General features: G+C 36.4%; 2 protein-coding genes across 13 annotated transcripts in view; one reads left to right on the forward strand and one right to left on the reverse strand.

The window, feature by feature from the left end:
• PTPN13 (protein tyrosine phosphatase non-receptor type 13) overlaps window positions 1-26,692 on the reverse strand; it is a 204,879-nt gene that overhangs the window by 27,093 nt on the left and 151,094 nt on the right. For 7 of the 12 annotated variants that reach the window (XM_032862136.1, XM_032862218.1, XM_032862173.1 and 4 more), the window contains 16 exons: window positions 22,672-22,761; window positions 22,233-22,340; window positions 21,709-21,840; window positions 17,851-18,314; window positions 16,652-16,798; window positions 15,342-15,435; window positions 14,648-14,733; window positions 13,796-13,955; window positions 12,221-12,435; window positions 12,006-12,104; window positions 9,099-9,457; window positions 7,965-8,148; window positions 6,711-6,869; window positions 5,786-5,957; window positions 5,477-5,687; window positions 2,185-2,252 (listed from right to left, as the gene is read on the reverse strand). In XM_032862136.1, coding sequence (XP_032718027.1) covers window positions 2,185-2,252; window positions 5,477-5,687; window positions 5,786-5,957; window positions 6,711-6,869; window positions 7,965-8,148; window positions 9,099-9,457; window positions 12,006-12,104; window positions 12,221-12,435; window positions 13,796-13,955; window positions 14,648-14,733; window positions 15,342-15,435; window positions 16,652-16,798; window positions 17,851-18,314; window positions 21,709-21,840; window positions 22,233-22,340; window positions 22,672-22,761 — 2,748 coding nt within the window. The remainder of the gene's footprint in view (window positions 1-2,184; window positions 2,253-5,476; window positions 5,688-5,785; window positions 5,958-6,710; window positions 6,870-7,964; window positions 8,149-9,098; window positions 9,458-12,005; window positions 12,105-12,220; window positions 12,436-13,795; window positions 13,956-14,647; window positions 14,734-15,341; window positions 15,436-16,651; window positions 16,799-17,850; window positions 18,315-21,708; window positions 21,841-22,232; window positions 22,341-22,671; window positions 22,762-26,692) is intronic. The other 5 variants (XM_032862233.1, XM_032862200.1, XM_032862191.1 and 2 more) reach the window with 2 other exon arrangements.
• On the forward strand, window positions 23,555-23,767 carry LOC116871422 (60S ribosomal protein L39-like). Its single transcript, XM_032864078.1, has one exon. The coding sequence runs from the start codon at window positions 23,555-23,557 to the stop codon at window positions 23,765-23,767; it is 213 nt and encodes a 70-aa protein (XP_032719969.1).

The following is a 26,692-nucleotide window of genomic DNA, read 5'->3' on the forward strand; positions in this document are numbered from 1 at the left end:
AAAAAAAAAAAAAAAAAAAAAAAAAAAAAGAATCACCTAGAAAGATGAAGGTTGACCTGAAATTTGTAGGGATAAATGTCTATAATCATGTGGATGATGTTATGAAGAGCTAAGAATGCCTTTTAATATCATTTCCAGGAGATACAATACATTATTAAACTTCCAGGAAAAATACTGAAAGTGCACCAATAACAGACTACTGGTTCAAAAAATCATCCCGAAATAGTACAAAACACAACAGTTTATTATTTGCAATCTCTCCCTCCTATTCCCCTAACTGCCCCTCACCTTCTTTGTCTCCAAGCAACCACTAACCTGCTTTGTCACTATAATTTGCATTTTCTATAATTTTGAATAAATGGAATAACATTTTCTGTCTGGCTTCTTTTATTCCAGGGTCTTATTTCGAGGTTATTTTGATTGTGTTGCTATATGTCTCAACAGGCCATTTTTATTACTAAGTAGTATACTTAGTATACTGTTGTTTGGATATATTGGTTCAATAGTTTTTGGACATTTGAGTGGTTTGTGATTTTGATTTTTACCAAGGAAGCTGCTAAAACATTCATGGACAGGTTTCTGTGTCTGGATATATGCTTTCTTTTCTCTTGAGTAAACAAACAGAGGAGTGGAATGGCTGGGTCATATGGGAGGCCCATGTTTAAATTTTTAAGAAATTGTCTGTTTTATAAAATGGCTATACCGGGGCGCCTGGGTGGCTCAGTGGGTTAAAGCCTCTGCCTTCGGCTCAGGTCATGATCTCAGGGTCCTGGGATCGAGCCCCACATTGGGCTCTCTGCTCTGCAGGGAGCCTGCTTCCTCCTCTCTCTCTCTCTCTGACTGCCTCTCTGCCTACTTATGATCTCTGTCTGTCAAATAAATAAATAAAATCTTTAAAAAAAATAAATAAAATGGCTATACCATTTTATATTCTCATCACTATAAGAGGGTTCTTATTATTGATAACTATATGATTTTCGGAACTCATCAAGAAATCAGTTCTGTGGAAGTCAAATCAGAGAATCCCATAAAGACAGATCACTGGGCAATTTCTATAAGGCGGGGGTGGCAGAGCACAGCTCTCTTTAGTTAAGATGACCCAGAGGTTCCTAGGAAATGCTCTCCTGACTTTTCTATGAGGTAGTCTGACTCTAATGTGAACGGGAACTAATAGAGCGTCGTAAGGATCCCTAAGGCATTCAAGATAACAGAGCAGGAGGCGAAGAGATGTGCTTTAGGATTTAGCAGATAAATCAGAACTGCAGTAGTGAGATCCTTTTGGTATTTAGATACTACTGACTGATAACCTAAAAGTTTACTTGTGTATGAAGTACTGAATTCACATTTCAAATACATTAATTTCACATTCCCCTTTGTCTATCATTCTTATTATTATATTAACACTAGCATTTAAAAGCTACATTTACTGAGCCCAATTATGTAAAGGAGAGCATGGAATCAGACACCCCAGGTTTAAATTCTGGCTTTACATTTATTAACTCTGTGAGCTTGGGCGAGTTGTCAGACTTCTCTGTCTCAGTTTCCCCTTTTATTAATGGAGGATTATAATAACACCATTCTCACAGAGTTGTTGTGAGGATTAAAGCAATTAAAAGAATGCTTAGTCCAGGGTAAGCATTAAATTTATGTTAGCGACAGCCACAATTACTAACACTACAATTTCTATTATTATGCTAAAATGTAAGGCAGATAAGATACTTTGTATATTTGTTGCCTTATTCACAGTGTCCACACCAACACCTGGCACAATGAAGAGATTCAATAATTGTCTGAATAAATTATTATGTGACAATTATTATGATAAGCATTTCACGTATTATTATCCTATTTATCCTTCATTATAAACTTATAAGATAGCTACTATTAATATTCTTATTTTACTGATAGGAAATAGAGGCTTAGATAGGGATCAAGTAACTCTCGAAGGTCACATAGAACTTATAAAATCAGGTCTATTTTGGCCATAAATCCCATGGTCCATGCTACTCTACTATTTCAATGTTTTTATTTAAATGTAATTTTTTGCACTTAGAGAGATCCTGAAAAACACTCTACTCTGGAAGGCAATAATAACATTGTAGTGATAGTCTTCAAACTTGCTTTTGGGGAAAAAAAAATTATCTCTACATAACTACTTGTGTCATAAAACAAATGTATCCTTACCATTGGCTTTGGTTGACTGAGTTGAAAAGGCAGACCTCTTAGAACTTGGGACTACTGGATGACCATCTCTGTGTTATTAAAAAAAAAAAGAAAGAAAGAAAAGGCAATTCCAGATTAATATGTTTATTTAAATACCCTTTGAACCATCTGCTAACTATTGAGCTTCAGGAATTTTATTTTATTTATTTATTTTTTTTAAAAAAGATTTTATTTATTTATTTGACAGATCACAAGTAGGCAGAGAGGCAGGCAGAGAGAGAGAGTGGAGGAAGCAGGCTCTCCGCAGAGCAGAGAGCCCGATGTGGGGCTCGATCCCAGGATCCTGGGATCATGACCTGAGCTGAAGGCAGAGGCCCAACCCACTGAGCCACCCAGGCACCCCCAGGAATTTTATTTTAGATGGGCTTCAGAGGGAGGACTGGGCACTCCTGAAACTGTAGACAAAATTTGTATCAATTTACATTTACGTATTCTCTGGAGAGAGATATTCTTGACTGAAAAAAGATTAAGAATCATTTCTTTACATAATCTTTCTCTAGGTCTGTTTAACACATTACCACATTTCCCCTCTTGTTAAAACATTTGTAATATTCTGATCTAATTAATTAGTTCACTATACTCAGGCTATAGTTCAAAGATAACTTAGGAATTATAGTATTGATCACTACCTTTCATATATCTGAGGCCATTGATACGTGTTTTTTAAAAATTATTTAAAGTGAAACCTAGACAAAATATATATGTTCAAAAGATCATAAGAAGGATAGTACCACCCGATGTGAAAATCTGTCAAAAAGACAGCACCTTGGAAGCAGAGGACTAGTATGCAATCTTCTCATTGCTAGTACTTGAGAGAAAAGAGAGTCTGCCTAAAGTATACAGTGCTAGGAGAAGCAATTTGGGTTCTGTATGTTCTTCCTGGGTACCCTAGGAGTGCAAGGTCCTGACTGCTTTTTATCTGGGCCAATTCTCAAGGCTATGTTGGTAGTGAGAAAGCTTGAGGGATGAGGCAGCCTCTCTCTCCAAATAAAAAGCAGGTTTCTTACAGGGTGACATAAAGGGGCAGGTTCTCTCTTCTCCTCGTGGTATTCAATGATACGACCCACTACATGTTCAGGAATCCACTGGGCCCACATGTGCCATATTTGGGAGACTTAGAAGATGTGTGGAATTGACACTGATACCACGCCCATGCTGCTTGTGGTGGTTACTCAAAAAATATTTTGTCTCTGATCCAGGAGTTTCATACCTTCTACCAGCACCCAAGAAACAGTAACTGGGTGGTTTATTAGCTTGCAAGTCAGGTAAGACAACAGACCTTGTATAGTTCTTGACACACAGACAAATCTCTATCCCTCCGTTATAGCTACCCCTTGGACTCTGAAGAGGACAGATGTGTATACACTGTAGTGGAGAAAGCTGGACGAAGAAAGAAGGGGAAAGCAATTGTGGCTAGCACCACTATAACTGTAGTGACTGCAGTGAAGATAAAAGCAGAAAGGCAAAAGGAAGTGATTTTAGGGCTGGGGTAAAGGGTACTCTATGGATTTTGAGGCCAAAAAATTCGGCTAGAACTATGGTTAGAGGAGATGTTAATTTTCACAAAAATATTTTCCAGGTTGTTTGAACACTTTCCTTCTCCACTAATTAACATTCAGCTACATCTATGAAAATAAATGCAAGCCAATCAAATTTTTAGAAATATAGGAGGGAACGAGATCAGGGATTACATTTAAAGAATTAAAGTACAGAGTCTAATTTAAAGCTTGAGAAGGAACAAATGTTTATGATCATATGATTTAATTATAGTTCCTGTATATTGAAAGACATACTATGTAAAACTCACCATGTATCACAGATATAAACGTAACATAAATCTGTAATCCAGAAAGCCTGGTTGTATATACATTGTGGTAGGCAGAATAATAGTCCCACAAAGATGTCTACATTCTAATCCTCCAAACCTGTGAATATGTTACCTTACATGGTAGAAGGGATTTTGCAGATGTACGTTAAGGATCTAAAGATGGGGAGATTTGGGTGGGCCCAATGTGATCATAGGGGTCCTTATAAGTGAAATAAGAAGGAAAGGCGGAGTCAGAGAAAGAGATGTGACAACAGAAGTAGAGTGCTGTTCCTGTTCGCTTTGAAGATGGAAGAGAGCCATGATCCAAGGGATACAGGCAATCTCTAGAAGGTAGAAAAGGCAAGAAAATGGATTTTCTTCTAGAGCCTTCAGAAGGAATGCGGCCCTGATAGCAACTTGATTTTCGCCCAGTGAAACCCACTTTGTATTTCTGTTTCTTAAGATAATAAATTTCTATCATTTAAGCCACTATAACTTATAATAAACTTCTATCATTTAAGCCACTATATTTGTAGGAATTTGAAATGAATACATACATTTTTTTTTCTAATTTATTTCTATTATTAAGTGAAAGAAAAGTGCCTATTAGTACTTCTTATAATGTGAAATTATTATAAGGCGTAGTGAAAGTGATAATTCTATGCCCCAATGGTTGTAGACATGAGGTTTGGGTAGGACTGACTTTGCCCCAGCTCCAGGAATGGGCCAGGACTGGTCTAGGCCAATCAGTCTCTTTGCCTCAGTTCAGGGACTAGCATTTCGTCTACGGCAATCAGCAGACCGTCCTTGTTTTATCATGGTTACTGGGGAGACTTGTCAGAAGATTGTTCTGGATAGTGCAGTATGTAGGTATGAGACATGAAACTGACACAGACATTTAACAATCATGAAGGAAACACGGAAAAGGAAGAATAACTGAAAACAGCAAAAAATGGAACCAGAGCCCAGATCAAATTTTACCTAATGATCAGTTCATCTTTGGACTTTTTTAAAATCATATAAACCCTTTACTGTTTAAACCAAGTTGAGTTGTATTTTTCCTGTTTACTTACAACTGAAAACATCCTGATGACAATGGTAACCACCCTCTTAGCAACTGCAAACACGTAACCAAACACTAATCCACTTAACGTGCTCTTGGAATCTCCTATCAGTAAGTCTATTCTGGGGGTGCCTGGCTGGTTCAGTTGGAAGGGCATGCGACTCTTGATCTTGGGGTTGTGAGTTCGAGCCCCATGTCAGGTGTAGAGATTACTTAAATAAATAAAAAATGTTAAAAAAAAAAAGTCTGTTCTCACTTTATTAATTCTTGCCAGTTTAGCTGTGAGTTACTAATTTAGGAGTAGCTTTTAAAAATAGCCTAAGTGTAATCAACAGCCTGGCACTTGTGCAAACACACAAAACCCACAAGTAATTGCAGAGTACCTTGTTGCTTTTAGCACCACTGAAGGAAGTGACATGTCTAACGCTCTATTAGCTTCTTCCAAGGTCATTCCTTGTGTGCTGACTCCATTCACATAGTGGATGATGTCCAACAGCTGGAGGTTACCCTCAATGGCTGCAGCTGACCTCGGGTTAATATCACTAATGTATACCACTTGATGAAGGCTGTCATGACCGCCAGATAAGGAAAAACCTTCAGGGAATAGAAAATATTGGTTTCCTTAGTCTTAAGAGTACTTATTTTAACCTAGCCAAGAAAATCACCCCACACAAAGCTTGAATGTGCATTACCCAACGCCTCCTTGTTGCATGTTAATGTAATGTCAGGGAGCAAATGAGGCAGCACTGGCATCCTGGGTAATTCTAGAACTCGTCCTAGAACTAATCTGACTGTCTTGGGTGCCGCTCGGAGCAGATTCACTGCATCTGTGTGCGTCATGGTTGTAACATCCGTATCATTAACCTACAACAATGAGAAATAGGCAAAAACAGGATTAGAAGTTGCTGTGGAAATACAGTAATCTCCCTACCTGTATATTAGCCAGTAAGAGAGTGGTCTCCAATTTATGGCGAATTCCCTTTATTGTGGAAATCATAAATACAATGATCAAATAATTACACGCAAAGTAATAATGTAAAATACAAATGCATCATTATTTTGCAAATATAGGAAATTTATCCTCATAGTAGTTTAAGAAACTTTCTGTCCCTGATACCCAAGATAGCTTATTTAATGCTTTAACTGAGATTAGAGGGACTTCCTAATTAAAAAGGAGCTGTAAACATTCCTTCCTAATTAAAAAGGAACTGTAAGTATTCTTACATTCAACTGTAAGAAACTGTTAACTATATAAGGCCTTTATCATTAAGAAGTGGAGATGGGGGGCGCCTGGGTGGCTCAGTGGGTTGAAGCCTCTGCCTTCGGCTCGGGTCATGATCTCAAGGTCCTGGGATCGAGCCCCGCATCGGGCTCTCTGCTCGGCGGGGAGCCTGCTTCCTCCTCTCTCTCTGCCTGCCTCTCTGCCTACCTGTGATCTCTCTCTGTCAAATAAATAAATAAAATCTTAAAAAAAAAAAAAAAAAGAAGTGGAGATGGGAAGTATAAACTAAACAATAAATGGAGTGTTATATTAACTCAACCTTCTTGTTCTTCCTTCTCCAGCCTTGGCTTAGTTTTTGGCTATATCTATACAAATCCATTCTGGTAACGTCTCACCTTTATAAGCCGGTCCCCAGGTCTGAGCCTTCCATCACTTTTGGCTGGATCTTGAATGACATCATGAACATAACAACCAATACTCTGATTGCCTTTGGTTACTGTAAAACCCAGGCTTCCTTTTTCTGATTTAATTAGGGTAATGAGGAGTTCTACTTCCTAAGGAAAGAAAACAGTGACTCTTCAGGTAGTCTATTTTTGCCCATCAACACAGAGTTTAAAGTAAACTTTAAAAGGTTACTGAGCTTAACCAAGTGAAGAAGCTAGGTCTATCTGATTCCAGATAGAATGTATCCCCATTTAAAAGTTGGGTTTAGGTACAGTATTCTGTATTTGTCTAAAGACAGCGGAGACAAAACCTCCTCATGCTTCAATTTTTGTATTTTCAGGATAACAAGGACTCATATTCATTAGTGGTTATACTATGATGATCAAAGAACACATTTTCCGTGGAAGGTTCAGAAAAATTCTTCATATATTTCTAAACAGTCAAGATATATACCAAGCATCATAAAAGAAAAGGTTTTCTTGTAAAAACATGAAGCCTTTGGGTGACTAAATATTACAGCTTCATTTAATTGCATAAATAATTTTTAAAAATTTTTTAAAATAAAATTTTTTAAAATAAAAAATAATTTTTAAAAAATCTCTAAAAAAGATTTTGAACAAGATATGAAGGTTGCTTATAGCTTTTCTAAAGGAAATCATTCAAAGATTTTCTTCTCTCTGAAAAAAGATTATTTTCTACTGCTGAAAATGAAACTGAAGATATAGATGTCACACATGCATACACACACACACACACACACACACACACACATGCAAACCAAGTATCTGGAGAGATTAATTCCAAAATACTTATGATTTTTAGGTGGTGAGATACTCAGTGATTTTAATCATTTTTTTCTTTGTTTTTTAATTTTCCTATAACAAATATTTATTACTTGGATAATAAAAACAATATTGAAAAAGGCTGTTTCAATCAATGTAAAGGATATTATTCTTGGAAATTTGGCTTCCAAACTGAATGTAAGGGTTAGAAGTCCTAGGGCTATTAGTGCAATGTAAAGGATTCCATTTGGGCACACATAAAAGTGGATAAGAAAAAAATTACATTCAAAGTTGATTAAAAATTAAACAGGCAGCTCATCAGAATTTGGGAAATAGACACTATTTTAGGTGCTCTACATATATTTCATTTAATCCTTACTTGAGAAAATATGGAGTTTTCTTAATATGGAGGAAACAACTCACCAGCTCAAAGTCTTCAAAGTGGTTTTCCAAGTTATTTTTCAGAGATGTCAAGTTTTCTTGTCTAGCTGGTTCAGAAATGTGATATATATGATATTTATCCATTGAATTAGTGCAAGCAGATTCTGCTTGGGGTTGATAGCTCCGTTCAAGAGTCATGTCCGATGGTAGAGGGGAAGGAGGATTGCTATACAAAGAAGCAAGACTATTTTCAAATACATTTCAATCTAATATAGTAAGTTTGTGCCACAAACAGAAAATGCTTAACAAATATTCATGGCTGCATTTGGTTGTGATCCTGACTCTGGATTTTTGCCTGCCTCTGGATTATGAATTTATTTTATATTTGTTATATGCTAACATTACCAATTTTTATTCTCTGTCTGGGTATTATGAAGCTCTTTAAGCTGCATACATTACTAAGACAGGTCAAGTAAATATACTTTTGATTCCTAGTTGTTAATTCAAGGCTGAAGCTAATGTTATCAGAAGCCTAATGTGTGTTTCAGCAGAATAAGGAAAAAAAAGAAGTAAGAATGCAAGTCTTATTTCGGTAGTTATTTTTGATGATACAATGGGGGAAAAAACCCCCAAACACCCAAGAACTTGAACAAATATGGTTGCAATGGGATATACACAAAGATGTAGCCAAACAATAAAATGTGTGAATAACTGTTAGAGGTATAAATGCAGTCTTTCTTCTTGCCTTTGTTCTTTCAATCATCTTTCCCCACCTTCTGCAGTTTTATATCTGACCTTTTTAAACTCTATGTCTCTTCCCTCCCAACCACTTCTGTTTATATTTGTATTCCCTACTCTTCTGCCCATCACTACCTAAATAGGTCTCTTCTCTTTAAGTAATATGAATGATGATGAAATGCAAACAACTTTCCTGATTTTGAGATACATGCTCAAGAGATCAGCAAGTCTGAAGTTAAAAGGCTAAAGAGCTTACTGGTTTGCTAACTAACACCGTCAGGCACGGTAACTAGATACGTAACACAGTCATCATCTGCCTGACCACTGTGAAGCTCATTCACACACAGACGTATGTCATCCTTCGAGAAATGCAGGTTGCTGCTCCCATTACTCACAATAACCAGTTGCTCTGAGTGTGACCCATAATATTGACAATACCTGTCCTCGCCTTCTGGTTTACTGGGTGTTTTCTGAGGGTAGTAAAACATGGTACAAATGGTATCTTCTTGACTTTTAGATGCTTCATGTTGTGCCTGGGATACCATGTTGTTAAGAGTCTGATGCAAAGATGAACTCCAGCTCATATTCGGTATTTTTGCTGGAGCTTTCACCAAGTCCTCTTCTCCACTCCCACTACTGTCACTATAACTGTCTCTCCTGGATGGGGATGTGCATGATTTCTTGCTTGTGTCGTACATCTCATTTTCATCTGAGCTGGTGCCCTGCTCCACACATGCTGGTTGAGAAGAGTCTTTCATGTTGTTTGGGAGCACTTGTGCTGGAGAGTGCAGTGGGGTCTGTAATGCACACAGTGAAAAAGAAAGAGTCTGATCACTTATATTAACTTCAGAACACTTAATTGACGGGCGCCTAGGTGGCTCAGTCAGTTAAGCATCTGACTTCGTCTCAGGTTGTGACCTGGGGATCCAGGGATGGAGATCTGAGTTGGGCTCCCGACCCAGAGGGGAGTCTGCTTCTGCCCCTCCCTCTGCCTGTGCACGCTCTCTCTCACCCAAATAAATAAATAAAATCTTAAAAAGGAGATGCCTGGGTGGCTCAGTCAGTTTAGCGGCTGCCTTCAGCTCAGGTCATGATCCCAGGGTTCTGGGATCGGGTCCTGCATTGGGGGAGGGGGGGGTGCTTGCTCAGCAGGGAGACTGATTCTGTCTCTGCCTACTGTTCTCTCTGCTTGTGCCTGCTCTCTTGCTCTCTCTTTCTGACAAATAAATAAAATCTTTAGAAAACAAAATCTTAAAAAAAAAATGAACACTTAAATGAAAAGGAACATGTTGAACAACAGCACTTTCTATTAAAATATTCACTTATATTTTGATAATAAAGGTAATTTATGCTCATTGGAGAGCAAAACCATATATATCATATATAAAAATAACTGTTGGGTGGCTGCGTGGCTCAGTGGGGTAAGCCTCTGCTTTCGGCTCAGGTCATGATCTCAGAGTCCTGGGATCAAAACCCGCATCGGGCTCTCTGCTCAGCGGGGAGCCTGCTTCCCCTTCTCTCTCTGTGCCTGCCTCTCTGCCTACTTGTGACCTCTCTCTCTCTGTCAAATAAATAAATAAAATCTTAAAAAAAACCCCTCTTAATATTATATGACTTATACTATATTTTATAATTTGTATCCTTTTTTTTTTTTTTTTTAGGATTTTATTTTTAAGTACTCTCTCTATCTAACATGGGGCTCAAACTCAGGACCCTGAGGTCAAGGGTCGAATGCTCCACTGACTGAAATAGCCAGGCACCCCTGTAAATTACTTTCAAATTTAGGTTTCCATCATGAGTACTTTCTGAAGTCCTTACACTTGCTTTGAAAAAAACTGCATAAAACTGCATAATGATCCCACAATGGCTATGCCTTACATTTATTTCAGAATTATTTTATACGGAATTGTTGCTAACTTTTTACTATTAACAGAAATCCAGAGATTCTTTGTATATACCTTTCCACCCCAGTTTCTCATTATTTCCTTATAATTTTCCATTTTAAAAAAATATTTTATTTATTTATTTGAGAGAGAGAGAGAGAGAGAGAGACAGAGATAGCAACAGAGAGCACAAGCAGGAAAGAGAGGAAGAATCAGGCTTCCTGCTAGGCAGGAAGCCTGACATGGGGCTGGATCCCAGGACCCTGGGATCATGACAGGAGCCCAAGGTAGCTGCTCAACTGAACCACCCAAATGCCCCTCCTTGCAATTGTATATTTAATAATCAGCACATAGGATGTTCTTAAAGGCCTTGTTAATATTTCCAGATTGCTTTCTGGAAGGGTTGTATCAATTTATACACTCATTAAGAGAGTTCCACTCAGTTCTTATCTGGTGCCCCAAATAATGAAATTCTCATAAAATGCTGTTTAAAATACACCTTCAGAAAGGATGCTTCCCTAGTAATGTCCTAACACTACCCCTCTCCCTGATATAAAAGCCAAGGTTTCTGGGGCTAGACATTCCTTGGATCCTTTAACTGTTTCCTTGACATAAGAAAGGGAAATGGACAAACATATTGCTTACTCTATAATTTCTGGAATTAAAAATAAAGGCATAAATTCTTTTTTTTTTTTAAGATTTTATTCACTTATTTGACAGAGAGAGACATAGAGAGGGAATACAAGAAGGGGGAGTGGGAGAGGGAGAAGCAGGCCTCCTGCTTAGCAGAGAGCCAGATGCGGGGCTCAATCCCAGGACTCTGGGATCATGACCTGAGCTCAAGGCAGACGCTTAATTGACTGAGCCACCCAGGCGCCCATAAAGGCAGAAATGCTTAAGTAATATTCATTTTTATCTAAACTAGCTCAGAATGAGAATTATGCTTTCCAGTTTGGTTCAATGAAGAAATGGACAAAAGGGTTTTTTTTTTTAATTTAAAGATTTTATTTATTTATTTGACAGACGGAGATCACAAGTAGGCAGAGAAGCAGACAGAGAGAGAGGAGGAAGCAGGCTCCCCACTGAGCAGAGTCCGATGCAGGGCTCGATCCCAGGACCCTGAGATCATGACCTGAGCCTAAGGCAGAGGCTTTAACCCACTGAGCCACCCAGGCGCCCCAGACAAAAGGATTTTGTAACCATTATTTTGTATCTTTTCCTAATTACACTTAGAAAACAAACTCCTACAATTCTAGAATTCCAGAAGTGGAAAGGAGAGAAAGGAAAGTGAATTGAATTACTTTATATTACAAATGCAGAATGCACTCAGAGGCTCCATGACTCCTAGCTAAAATAAGGTAGGATGAAACCCAGGAGCCATCAATCAATGATGAAACCACTGTAGCTGAATTAATCACTCAACTGCTATTCTACAAAAATACAGACTTTTCACAGGTCTCACCAAAAGAGCAGGGTCAATTTCCGGTAGCACACCAGGTGAAGGTCTACAGAGCAGCAAGGATACTTCTGGGGATGTACCCCTGAGAGCAGATATGACTTCCTAGGGGTACCATGAATGACAAACAAAGATACAGTTCAGCCAGAATTATGAAATCATTATGAAAGGCCAATCCATCTCATTATTAAAAGTGCTACATTTAACACCTGGGGGCTCACCTGCTGAGACAGTCCTTTCAAAGAGGCTCCATTCACTTTCAAGATAACATCTCCCACGTCAATTTTTCCACTTTCTGCTGCTGGCTGTCCAGGAAAGAGCTTTTTAACCCTTACTATGCTGGCATTCATTTGTTCAGGAATCAGACTGTCTTCTCGAGAAAAACTGAATCCTAGACCTGAGCTATTTTTCAACAATTTTACTTCAAACGTATTCTCTGGAGAGAAAAAAAGAGATATAAAAAACTTAAATATTCTTAACATGCTATCTGGAGATGAACATATGAATATACACACATATATACTTTAAGACACATCTTAAAAAAGCCCATTTTCTCAGAAAATTTATAGCTTTATAGGCACTTACTGTACTTTTATTCTATAGTCAAATCCTACCTCACACTCTTTTTTGTTAAGAAAAGTTAATAAACTAAGCTGCATGAACTAAGCTACTTGAACAGGAGAGGGTTTTGATATTAAGGTTCTGAAAATAAAATTATGTTTCAATCCCATGTATTTTAAAAGACTGTAGAATAACATAAAAAAAGAGAGAAAAATCTGGGAAAGGAGAGGAATGAGGAAAATTTGGGTACATAATGGGAGAGAGATGGTAGGAAGAGCAAAACAAATGTTAGAGAAGGGTGGAGGAAAGTAAGTGGATATTCTAATGTTTTAGTGAGGCATACTTTACTCTAGTAAGCTGCAACAGCATTTTGAAGAAATTCTCATCAACAAAATAAGCTGAAAGAATAATAACTAGGAAAGAATGAAAAAACACATTTAAAGGAGTGATGGAAAAAATAAAGAATACCAGGTAGTAAGATAAAGTGAGTATGCTAATTTTGTTTTCATGAGATAAAATAATACAGGTTGGGCTAATTTTTCTCCTTATATTTGTGACTAATTCAGAGGTACTAACATTTGGCAATCAAAAAAGGATTTGAAATAAAAGACAACAATGACTATATACCACCACCATCATTTATAAAGTAAAGGACATCTATGCCCCTAAAAATGAGATAAATGGAATCTCAGAATAAAGGGTACTTTTGTATTATGAACACTTTTAGCCTTATGAAAGGCTACATCATTCTTAATTTTCTTATTTTCCTACCAAGTAGTGTTAGGTCCAAGGGCTTGCAAAATTTTTAAGGAAGATCACTATCTGGCAACTATGAGGTGAATTTCTGCCTAGGGTTAGCTTGACAGATAAAATGAAAGCAAAATATACAAAATGTTAAGAGTCAAGGTTTCATATGGATTTAAAGCCATTCTTGGCAATTATTTGTATATTTTTTTCCTTCGAAAATTTCATTTGAATTTTACACTATTGAAAGCACTATTAGGTGGCCATAATTTGTCTTATGCATGACTTCGTTAACCAAGGTCTTTCAAACTCTAAGAGGTGCACATAGGTGTCTTAAAAAAAAATTGCTATAGTGCTCCATCAGATGATTTACAGTTGACAAGAGTACTTAGAGAAACTCAGCCATGAATTATGATCCAATATATAAAAATTAAATTTTGAGTAAGTCAGTAAGAAGTTAAAGGTGAGATGACAGTCTCTCAAGGCCTGACCTTCAGTGACAAAGCTGTAGTCTTTGACATGAGTCATTTTCTTCGTTTTTTCTGGGGCTTGACCTTGGGCATCTGGATCTGGAAGGGTACACTGTGGGGACAGGGGGACACGTTCTTTGGATGCTGGAGACTGCCCCTTTTCTAATAACAGGTGAACCACCTGGACAAATGGAATAGCACTTCATTAACTAAGAAGAATTATAAGAAAGTAGATAATTTTTTTGTATAGTTGTTGGTATAAAATCATTTACAGTAACTACTTGGTCCACCAAAATATAGGTAGAGGAAGAAAAAAAATGAAGAAACAAAGCAAGGGACTGAAAATTTCAAAATCAAGGTTTTCTTTTTCCTCTCTCTCTGCCCTTCTCTCGCTTTCTTTTTCTTAAAAAAAAAAAAAAAAATTTCTCTTCTAGAATGAACATAAGCATGCCATAGAAAATTTGGGCATTAGAATAAAATCACCACTATAATATACAGACCATTAAAAGTAATTTGGTAAACTTCAGAAAAAAATTTAGCCTTTGGCTGAAAAATGACTAGAAATGAAAATCACTAGGTATTTGTAGATGTTTACAAAAAATTTTAAAAATGCAATCCCCACCATTTCTCCTGTCATATCTGGTAATAATAGGGCTAAATATGATATAGAAAACCAAGTTTCCTCAGTGAAAAATTTCTGTCATAATACTTGCTTCCCAATTTGAAGGAAAAGAAAATACCAGAACATTTACAGGAATCAGGCTTGGTTTCTTGACTAACAAATTTGGAGACCTAAGCGAGACAGATATTATTCACACATTATTATGTTCTTCTAACATATCTTAAAAGGTTGGTATAATGAGCTATTATTACTTGTCCGGTATTTCTCAGTGTTTCCACAGCCTGCTTGTGGGTAGCTCCTTCCAGACTAACTCCATTGACGGCAAGGACACGATCACCTATAAATTAAGCAGTAATTTTGAAAAACAAAGTTATAAGATAAAGATTCTATATGCTTTTTAATATCTTGTGCTATTGTTTTATATTGATTTATTTGAGGAGAGACTCAGAAATTCTGGACAAACTCAAGTCACAGAGTCTCTTTAATACATATCTACTTTCCAAATTCTATGACTAATCTTAAATACAATTTTGAACAAGATATTATTGTATGTTATAGAATCAATTTAAATCATGGAAAAAGATAAACTGACTACAAATGTAGAGAGATTGAAAGAAACTAACCTAGTTAGTTTTTATTAAAAATGTAGACATCAGTGTTTTTACAAGGGCACTATTCCTTTCCCATTTTCTGGCAATTTGCTTCTTCAAAAGTACAAAACACGAAATAAAACACTGTCAAGATATTTTCTGATACTAGAGAATAGGCTGAAAAGAGGTTTTAGAATGACATCAGGGAGTTTTTTAACACTTAAGTCTTAAAATAATTGCACGTTTTTATTTTATATTATGAATATTTGAAGTCTCTATCAACTTTCTAATTTCTTATTTATTTGTTGAAGTGATAATCTTATGTATAATTCCCGTACACACACAAACACTCTACCTTTGTGAATTCTACCATCGGACTCAGCTGCTCCCTTGGGAATAACAGCTTTCACATAAATGCCACCATGTCTGACACTGGTATTCACACCTCCCTAAGTGGAAAAAGACAAATAAAATAACATTTTGTCATATGGATAATTTCACACTCCATCTTTCAAATCTGAGACCTAGAAAGCTTTCAGTTCCTCAGCCAAAGCATCAGCACATCAGCACATGCAATTAATTCAAAACCCAAGAATATTTCTAGCCAGGTTTTCCAAATGTAAAGCAGTTACTCTTTAGAAAAACTCTTTACCCAGAAAACAACATGCTGGGTCTTGACTATATGAATTGCTCTCCCTTTGTAAGTCTATATCATGCATTACGAGCAAGCAGAAAGCAAAATCCATCTATGCAAAATTAGTATGAGAACATGACTGTCAGAAAAAAACAGCATATAGAGTAATTTACTTCAGATCATATTTGGTAAACTGCAACTTGCAAATCTATGAGTCAAGGAACTTTTTTTTAATTTTAAAAGGCTTTGGTAGGTTAGTTTTATTACACTGTAAATGAGACTTAATAAGTAGATTCTCCAACTCTTGTGAATGCACAGGTTTTAGCTCCCTTCACAACAGGAAGATAATAAAATTCTAAAGAAGCCAAGGGCAAGAGGTAAAGAGGTACAATATTTTAAAAAGTGCTTGAAAATTAGGTTTTCTTTTTGACTTCTATATGTTAATAGTGCTATTTCTACCATGTTTTGAAATGGCTTTTCCTAACTAACAATATCCTTTAAATGTCATAAAGATAAATAAATAAATAATTTAGAATTATTAGACTAGAATTCTAAAGTATTTTCATCAAGAAGCCTATGCTTATATTTAAATACTATAAAAGTACATATGTTCCTTGGGAACCTCTAATTTTAATATACTAGTCATGTTTACAATTAGGATATATTATGGGGAGTAAGGGCATGTAAATACACATTAGAATTTATTTATGATGTAGGTTAAAGTGTGTTACCCGATGTTCATGTAGAAGTGTCAAATGTATGTAAAACATACTTATTAATTTTATATTTTCTTAGTCTTGTGTTCAGATTAAGCATTATGAAATCTATGTAGTTTAAGTAAGTAGGATTTGTCTAATTTCTTTTAAACCACAGGAAAAAGTCACTAGCACATGGCTTTTTAAAAAAGTTTTAAGATACAATTTCAATTTGTAATTTGGGAAATTATTTGACAGGTTTCCCTTCAGAAGCAAAATAAATAAGTTGGCATACAATAGGCTGCTGGAAATGGAGAAGAGAAAACATTTGAAAACCTTGTCAAACAGTACCGTGACACTTATCCCCAAGCTGTTATCATTTTTAGCCAGTTCAACCTCAAAGATATCTCCAGGTTTAGGAGGTGATGAAGGAAAAGTTTTAAAATTCATTTTGTTGGATGTATTCATTGAGGAGGAAGATTCCTTTACAAAGAAAAACAAACAAAAGGATTTCTTGTTAGAGTCAAAATGAATTACTACTGGAAGATCAATATATGCTTTTTGGAAAAATTAAGGAAAGCAAGATATTAAGGGATAGACTAAATTCAAAGATTATGAGGGCTGGAAGCCATCTCAGAGATCATCTAATCCAATGCCTTTATATTTTATGGTTGAGGAAATTGAGGTCTAGAGATTAAAGGGCTTGCTTCAGGTCAAACAGCTAGATAAGGCAGAGTGAAGCCCAGAATCCAGTTCAAACCTGGCTTTTACATAATCCTTGTCCAATGTTTTTTATGCTCTCACATTAAGAAAAGTATTCTCTTTCCTTAAAAATCAATATATATCAAGCAGCAGCTTTCAACTGGGACCGCTAAGATGAAGGGGCTTCATGCTTACTTTGGTTACATTTACAAATCCAGTATAAACAGGCACAACAGCTAAGCCCCATTTGTAAGGGCATAACCCTCTTATGTGGAATATTGGTTCCTCCGTGAATCAAGAGCTTAAGTTTCTTTTCTGAATCCGCTTGTGAATGTGAGTTTACATTTACATCATTTCTAGGAAATGAGCAATTCTGTATGTTGTTGTTCTTATTATTTTCATATGTTCAGAACTTTAGAAGAATTTAGGCTATCCACATAGTCAAATGCCCATTATACGAACTGTTTAGGAGCAAATATTCCAGATACTAAATTCTTATTGATATAAACATTAAGTATGCAAGAGACAAACAACCTGTAGAAAATAATCATAACCTGATTATTCATTTCTTTCCCAACTTCCAGGTTGCAAGTATCCAGTATCATAGCCATTTTAGAGTTAGTATTCAAAGCTGCTAAATTGTCTGAAAGTTAGCATCAAATGCAGTAGCAGTTAGTAACACAGGACATAAACTATTGCTCCTTTCCAGAATAAGGTAAGCCGTTTATAGTAGGTTATTTTCCTCTGTAATATATTCACTGTTATTTGTTTTATTCAATGAAAAAAAAGAAAAAGAAAACAACACAAACTCAGAGATTCAAATTAAACTATGCCTTTTTTGGTGTTTGAGGATCCTGACTGCTCGAATAAGTAGCTTCATCCATGTCTGAATCTCCGCGGTCAGAGTAATCTGTTGCATCAGAAATGCCTGGTTTTTTCATTTTGCCTTGGTTACTGTCCGTAGCAGTCCTCTTCTTCTCAGTGGTTTTGGATATCACCGAAGGGGAAGGGCTGCTGCGCTGTGTTTCCTGCCAGGTTCGGTCACCTGCAGGGCTGGCAAAGAAACCATTGACCTGGCTCTGGGACAAGCTGGCACTTTCAGTCCTGGAATCCTGAGAACTCAGGCTTCCTTCCCGCGGGCCCCCAGACAGCCCAAAAGAGCTCTCTGAGACATGCCTTGGGGTACCCTGTGGCCAGCGGTGATCCTCAGAAGAATCTATAGCACTGTCTTGCATGTAGGAAGGTTTCTTCATGTAGTTTTTCATGCCATTGGCCATGTGCACAGGAGTAGAAGGCACTAGAAGTCAAAATCCATCGGGGGAATAACAGGTTAGTGACACATATACCTGTGCTTACATACTCGTAGTGTTTCTTAATGATCGTGAAAGGATTTTACATAGCGTAACGTATTCATAACACCTGATCTGGGGCCTGGAGCCAAAATGAGGACCCGACAAATATCGCAGGTGCTATTTTCTTTGCCCCTTCTTTTGGTCATTTCTGTTGCATCTTCTATGAAAGTGCATACCCCCCTTGCCTTAACTCCCTCTTTCCATTCTCCAATACCTATTTCAAGTCAGTCTCCTCTATGAAGACTTCAATTCCCTAACTAGAAATAATCTGAATCATCAAAACTCCTTGCTCCTTATTTAATGGTTATTTATTTACCTATTTTATATTGTCCTTCCAGATTGCATTTTTTAGACTCCAAATAATTATCAAGGCAACCCCAAATTCCTTATATATACGGTTCTTATCAAGAGCCACCTAAAGCTTTCCTAAGTAAGACACAAATCAAAGATTTCAGGAAAAAAATTACAGTTGTAAATTTATAAAATATTAAAAGTTCTTTGTGAGCAAGTGAAACCAAGGGAAATTTAAAAGAGGAATGAGCAACTGGAGAGAAAATGTTTGCAAAAATAACAAAAAATAATCAATTATCCCTAACAAAGAGTTTCTAAAAGAAAGAAAGAGATGTAAAACTCCTGTACAACAAGGGTATGGAATGTAGACTGGAAATTCAGAGTGAAATACAAATCATAAGTATATGAAAAGATATTCTCACGTTGCTCAGGGATGTGCAGTTTAGTGCAGTTTTCTAGCTCTGTAGGTTGATGTAAATGAGAATGACTGATAATTTCTCACACCACTGTTGGTGTGAGGAGAGCACTGTTACATGTACATGGCTGACTAAATATTAATAAAACTTGGGCAACAGATAGCACTTGTCAAAAATTCAAATAGGCATATGCAATCTACTTCTAAGTGTCTAACCTCTAGGAATATGTACATTTTCCAGTGGTGTATATACAAGTGTGTTTGTTGGAAACCACATTTATAAAAGAATTATAGCTATCTTGGATATACAATAAAATAAAAACATTATATTTTGATGCACCCATGACATGAAATATATCGCCACATGAAAAAAGTGTATATTCGTGGATGTTTAGAATATAGAGTATGCAACCTGCAAACTGATATTTAGATTTAAAAAAAAAGTGTATGTGTCTATGTGTGTGTGTGTGTGTGTGTACACAAGAGGCAGTATTTTTTCCCCCCAAATTTATCTCTAATATACAGAGAATGACATAGTCATCAAAGAATTTCCCTAGAGAATGGGTATAAGGGAACTTTTCCTTTTTACTTCATTGATTTCTGTATAAATTGGATTTGTTTTAACTAACTAGTATGTATTCTATAACTTTAAATATATTAGCAAACAAAAATAAAAACTTTTCCCTTTGGTGGTTAATACTTGAGACGGAAAGCCTAAGGTATATGTTCTAGGTTCTTTGAGTTTTATTTCAAGTTATACTACAATACAGCTAAACATATGGTAAGATTAATCTAGCTTTCTGAAGTTAACAGTTTCACAGAACTATACTTTAACATTATGCTTTTAACTTTTATTAAGAATGAATAGTAAAAAATAAAATAACCATATGAAAGTCTGCTAAAAAGAAAAGCTTTATTGGTCCCTACACTAGGTAAAGTTTCTCTGCTAAATGCTCTCAGTACCTTGGGCTTCTTAACATTTATCATAGTTACAATGAGACATTTGTCTAGCTGGTTGTTCAGTATCTGCCTTCCCTGATAAAGTGTAAGTCCCATGAGGCTGGCAGAGTTTGTGTGCTGCACATCACAGGCATTCAGTAAACATTTGCTGAACAAATGAATGCATTTTATATAAAATATCTATTGAAAAGAAAATCATGAGGGGAGTCCCTTAGAGCTTTATTTAGATGGAAAATGAGTTTCTTCTGAATTCATATGCTTCTTTTGCTAAAAAAGGGTGAATAAAAGATCCCAATTTTTTTTTCCTTTTTTTTTTTGGTCTTGGCTGCTTGAAAAGAAGTATGCTACATTTTCAATGTAATCATCTTCCTCTGCCTAAGATGATCAGGCTACAATTAGATTATAAGGCTCTTTTGGGCAGTGATGGTGTTTTCTATTTGTTGTGTTTGTTCAAGTAATAAGTACTGAAAACATTATTTATATATGTACATATTTTGTATATATACACACACACACACTATATATATATATATATATATAAAACACTTAGTGAATAAAAGAAACTGCAGTCAAAATAACTCATCTGTATACAACCTGAGAAAGTTTTATGTCACAACATATGGTAAAAAATGTTTTCTTTTTGTTTCTATTGTATCTTAATTGTCTGAAATTATGCCAAAAATCCACTATCTAAACTTGTTTTACAGGTAACATTGAAATATTCTTTTACATATTTCTCAGTATCTTTGGGATGAAGGTAACTTGCACATAATTAGCACTACAACGTTTTTGAAAAATACTGTTAAAAATGACAACTAAAACTCACATGTAAGTGCTTAATAGGTACCAGGCAATGTGCTAATTCTTTACATGCATTATCTCATTTAATTTTCAAAACCTATAAGATAAGCACTTCATATTCAGCATTTGATATATGAGTGGATTGAGGTTTAGCAAATTCAAGTGATTTGCTTGCGGTATGCAGTATTAAGCAGTGGAGACAGCGTCTGACCCTAGACTTTGGAGCTCATCCCACTGCACGTGCTGTGTGTCCTTCTCTCACAAACACTGCCTCACTACTGCAGCCCCCGAACAACTCTGTGCAAGGTAGACAAGGCAGAGCCAAGATCACTGTCTCATTCTTAAACAAAAATAACCATGACTTAAACTCAAGTCATCTCATCTTGGTCAAGGGCCTTTTCTGCCACAACATGCTAATGGCAGGAATTATGAGACAAAATGGTATGGTCTTGTTTTAAAATTTCTGATGTTTTTATATTTTTATTTTTTACAGTCTTGTTCAGGTTAGGACTTCGTAGATAACAATTACATAGTTATATTAATTAGACAAGGGTAAAGAGTTTTATTTCTGATTGGGCCTAGGAAGGGATGGAATGTGGCCAGTGCTCAAGATTTACTTAAGTGACGTCGATTTGGCACAACAAATCCACTTTTATGCATAGAGTACTGGAGATGAATAAGATAGAAAATCTCAGAAGTGATGAATGAAAAGTTACACTAATGTGTAATATTAAACAGAGCTACATATATTAAATTTTCAGGAAGGAAATAAGGACCTTAAAACCACCTGGAGCTTTAATCTAATCCATGATATGGAAGTATTTGTGAAAAGTGAAACAGAATACACAGCTAAGAAACATCCAAAACATTACCTTTGGGTATCTTCTCTTTTGGCTGAGAGATAACAAGAGTCACATCTTCAGGAGCTTTTTGCAAAATTTCAATCGCAGCATGGTGGCTGACCCCTTCGAGACTCACACTATTCACAGATATCAAACGGTCTCCTGTAAAAACAGACAATCCAGTATTTTCTTTCTTTCTTTTTTAAAAGATTTTATTTGTTTATTTGACAGACAGAGATCACAAGCAGGCAGAGAGGCAAGCAGAGAGAGAGGGAAGCAGTCTCCCTGCCAAGCAGAGAGCCCCATGTGGGACTCGATCCCAGGACCTGAGATCATGACCCCAGCTGAAGGCAGAGGCTTTAACCCACTGAGCCACCCAGGCACCCGACAATGCAGTATTTTCAAAAACAAAGAGAAATTCATGGTAAGTCTTAGAAATGCTACTGCCGACATTATTTTTCACTATCTTTGTTTTTCCCGAGTTCTACTTTTGCCATCTGTCCAAATTCATGCCTGTCAGTTAAGTACTCAGGAAATCACCTAATGTGAAGTACCTGGCTTTAAGCATCCATCCAAGTCAGCTGGTCCTCCAGGGGTAACTGAACTAATAAATACACCTAGATCCAGTCTTCCCATCTTCTCTCCACCAATGATTTGAAATCCTGTGAAACAATACATTTAAGAAAGATCTTCATGATACTGGTGCTTTCAAGGACTAAGGAGCAGTCTGTCTGATGCAGAGAAGTTTAGAGATTCTCAAATCAGATATGATCAGTAAGTAACACATGTGAAATGGGACTGTTGAATTCGGTAGAAGTTTTGTTTGTGAGCATTTCATCTTTCACATTTCCTGACTAGGTGGGTGGGATGAAGGGGCTGTGGGGAGGCAACCAGTATCTTGATCCGTGGTGGGCTGGTGCCTTAATGCCAATGTTATACTACAGAATGTTTCTCTTTGAACTCTTACTCCCTTGAAGAATCTCAGTGACTTACCTAAGCCATACTTTGCATCTTTTTTCAGGTTCACCAAGGTGATCTCCCTTTCTGGTGAAGATACTATGCTCCATCTTTTGTGTAGCACATCTATTGGAAAAGTATAATGTTAAGACAAAAGAAACATAACACCCTCAGGCATTAAGACCATCTGCTTGTCCCAATTTAAATGTTAATAAAATTCATTAATAGATTACTTGGTCACTTTCAAATTCTCTTTCAAGTAATATTATGCCATCATCTTGTATATTGAATGTGATTGATAGTCGACAAAAGGACTGATTATCATCACATGGTTCAATATGTAACTATCATGCCACTGACATCATCATGTTAATTCCTCATAAATCATTCCCTGTGAAATAAGTATATTTCAGGTACAAATGAGCAAATAACTCTCAGGAGTTTAATAAACGATTTGAGGTTTACTCAGCTAGTACCGGCAAGAGCCGAACCTTAAACTTAAGTTTTCTGACACTGTTTTTCTGTTACATCATAGGTGACTTCCTGAATTTGACAATGCTTACTATATTAAGAATTTTCCAGTAACTAGTGGTTCACATTTTTACTTGCAATGAATAAAATATTCACGGTCAGTTGTATAGCAAAACAGCAATAAGAGGAAAATGTATTTACTTTTAAAAATCCTGCTAATAATGACTTGGCTAGCACATTTATGTTCTCAAAGGACTTTTATTTACTTATTTGTGGAGCAATCTTATGAGTTAGGTAAAGAGATTTTAAATTACAGCTTTGCAGATGGAGAATAATAGTTCATGACTTGTTCAACATTACAGCTAGTATCACTCCCAGTAAAATGCCTTTTGTCAGCTTTTCTCTTTTTCGCTGCTGTCCTGCTGCGTGTGGCTGACTGTTTCTCGCCATGTCTTCTCACAAGACTTTCAGAATCAAGCGATTCCCAGCCAAGAAACAAAAGTTGAATCGTCCCATTCCCCAGTGGATTCGGACGAAAACTGGTAATAAAATCAGGTACAACTCCATGAGGAGGTGCTGGAGAAGAACCAGGCTGGGTCTAGAAGGCGTCACACATCATGCAATGACACACCTGACTGGCATACATATTTACTTAAGTTGAGTGAAGATCATATGTTCTATCCTGTCACTCTGTAAACATCCTTCCTACCTGGCCAATAAACACATTTTATCAGGGAATAAATGTGAGATCTTTTGGCTCTAAAAAAAAAAAAGCCTTAGTCAGTACTTGATAAATGCCAGTTAAATAAATCGAGGGAATGTTAGCATCAGAGCTAGAATGTACTTTTCTTATTTCCATTGAGGGCTTTTTTTTTTTTTTGAGTAGGTTGATCATTCACAAATATCACTGAAATTAAAGCAATAAATATGCTACTTAAGTGTCATGTTAATAAAATTACTTCATTTACTTAGCAATCTGAGCAATGTGAACACACACAATGTGAACACCCACACACACCCACACTTACTTTCACCTCTATCTATTAGGGGCCGAATTGTGTCCCTTTACCCCCACCCCCAAATTTATATGTTGAACCCCTGACTCCTAGTACCTCAGAACTTAACTGTATTTGGAGATAGATTAATAAATAATTAACATGAGTTCTTTAGGGCAAATCCTAATCCAATAGGACTGGTGTCCTTATAAGAAGGAATTTGAATACTGACATGTGCATGCCTGTGGGCACACAGAGGGAAGACCATAAAGACGGAGGGAGAAGACTGCCATCTACAAGCTAAGGAGAGAGGTCACAGAAGAAATCAATGCTGCCAACATCTTGATCTCAGACTTCTAACCTCCAGAACTGTGAGAAAATAAGTTTCCGTTCTTTAAGTCACCCAGTCTGTGGGACCTTGTTTTAGCAGCTCTAGCAAATTAATATACTTATAAATATCAATTATAATTCGATAGTTCCAACTGGTTTGTGTGAGAGTGGTGGTACTGATGGTAGATGAATGCAACACATTAGGGAAGATAATTTCTGTAAACAAAACTTTCAAATTAATCTCTACATAGTTCTTAAGTATACTGAAGCTTTTTGAAAATTACAGATTATTTGCCAACATATGACTATCCGTGGATTTAAAATTGTATGAATAAGTTATGAAATAAGTAGTAATTTTGTTACATAACATGTATTAATGCTTAAATGATGCAAATGTGATACTTCATATTCTAGAAATAAACCAACTTAATACCAGAAAAAAATAACAGGAATCATTTGCTCTCTCGAGTCAATTAACTTTATCCCTTAAACACTAAGAATTAATGCAATTGGCTAGCTCTCTGTAGCATATATGTCCCTATTTCATTGTTTCTTTTTGCCTACAACTTAGTTATAATCGATCAAAGTAGTAGTAGTTTATTTATTTATTTATTTATTTATTTATTATTTTTTTTAAAAGATTTTTTTAAGGATTTTATTTATTTATTTGACAGACAGAGATCACAAGTAGGCAGAGAGGCAGGCAGAGAGAGAGAGAGAGAGAGGAGGAAGCAGGCTCCCCGCTGAGCAGAAAGCCCGATGTGGGGCTCGATCCCAGGACCCTGGGATCATGACCTGAGCTGAAGGCAGAGGCTTTAACCCACTGAGCCACCCAGGCGCCCCCAGAGTAGTAGTAGTTTAGTATTTCTAATTAATTTATAAGATTTCAAAAAGAAAAAAAAATCACTGGACAATGGTGTGAAAGACCATTATACATTGGGCATGTGTATATACATGTATATACATACATACACATACATATAAGAATAAAGCCCACGAATTAGTTAATGCCTAGCTTAATATCATCATCTTTTATCCTAAAATAGACAATAAAATGCTTTTATCCTAAAATAGACAAGAATCTCTAATTTTCAGCTCAGATGAACAAAATACAACAGGACAAACCCATAAAATAAAGTGAAACAAATAAAAGGATAAGGTTAGGTTAAGTATTAAATGTATAGTTTTATCCCCATTGTGAAGACAAACTCCCTTTGCTTTATGCAAAGTGTTTTGCCCTCAATTATAAAACTGCTCAATAATCTTAATGTGCCTAGAGTACCTGTAACAAGTCAAAGGTATGGATTCAAAGTATAAAATCCTATTTTCTTTTCCAATGTATGTACTAACAATATCTGTTATTTATCTTTCTTATTTGGCTAGTGTGTGTGTGTATGTGTGTGTGTGTGTGTTTGAAAAGGTATTTCCCAGGTAAACATTATTAGAATATGTATATAAAATACACACACTAAATGTGCACTGTTTTTATGTACTTGTGTCTAGAAGCAACAGATGCAGCTCTCTACAGTCAAGGATTCACCAGCAGGATTTGCGTAATCACTCAGTTGATTACTTTTTCATCCTCAAATGTTGACTGAACAACTTTCCTGTCAAAGTCCCTCACTAGGCAATTTGGGAAAATAAAATGAGATTTTATATATATATGAAAGTTGGTGCATAGTAAATGTGAGCTTGAGAATCAGTCTGGCTACAAGAGCAAAGACCCAGCCCGAGTAATGGAAATGTTACCACAGTCAATGAAACAGCTGCATTACAAAGGCATGATGAGTCAGGCCCGTTAAACAGGAGAGGCTTCTTCCTGCCAGAAATAAAGACTTCAAGGAAATGGGGTAAGATTTTAATAAGTGGATTATGGAGATGCTTATACAGCAATATAAGGCATTAGCAAAGGCTGAGATGGAAAGAAGGTAGAAAGGGTCCTGGAGAAATGTCACAGATCAGTTTGGCTAGAGTACAAGACTTGAGTAGGCCGGAGATAAATATCCTTTCGGAAAGGGGGCTGTGTGCACCCATTCTTTTTAACAGAGTTGTCCTCCTCTGCAGCCCCACTGATATACAGTAAGATACTAATGTGAGCACAGAAAGAAGGCAGGACGGTGTGCAGCGGTGTTACTCCACAGTACTGTGCACATGCCCAGTTTCTGTCTGTATTCTATATGTATTCTCCTCATGTAGATGCTCAAAATACTTTCCCCTTGGTTAAAAAAAAAAAAAAAAGACAGAAAGAAGTATCTGAGGCA

Source organism: Lontra canadensis, unplaced genomic scaffold, assembly GCF_010015895.1.
Source record: "Lontra canadensis isolate GAN:19392208 unplaced genomic scaffold, GSC_riverotter_1.0 scaffold1, whole genome shotgun sequence".
Lineage (NCBI taxonomy): Eukaryota > Metazoa > Chordata > Mammalia > Carnivora > Mustelidae > Lontra > Lontra canadensis.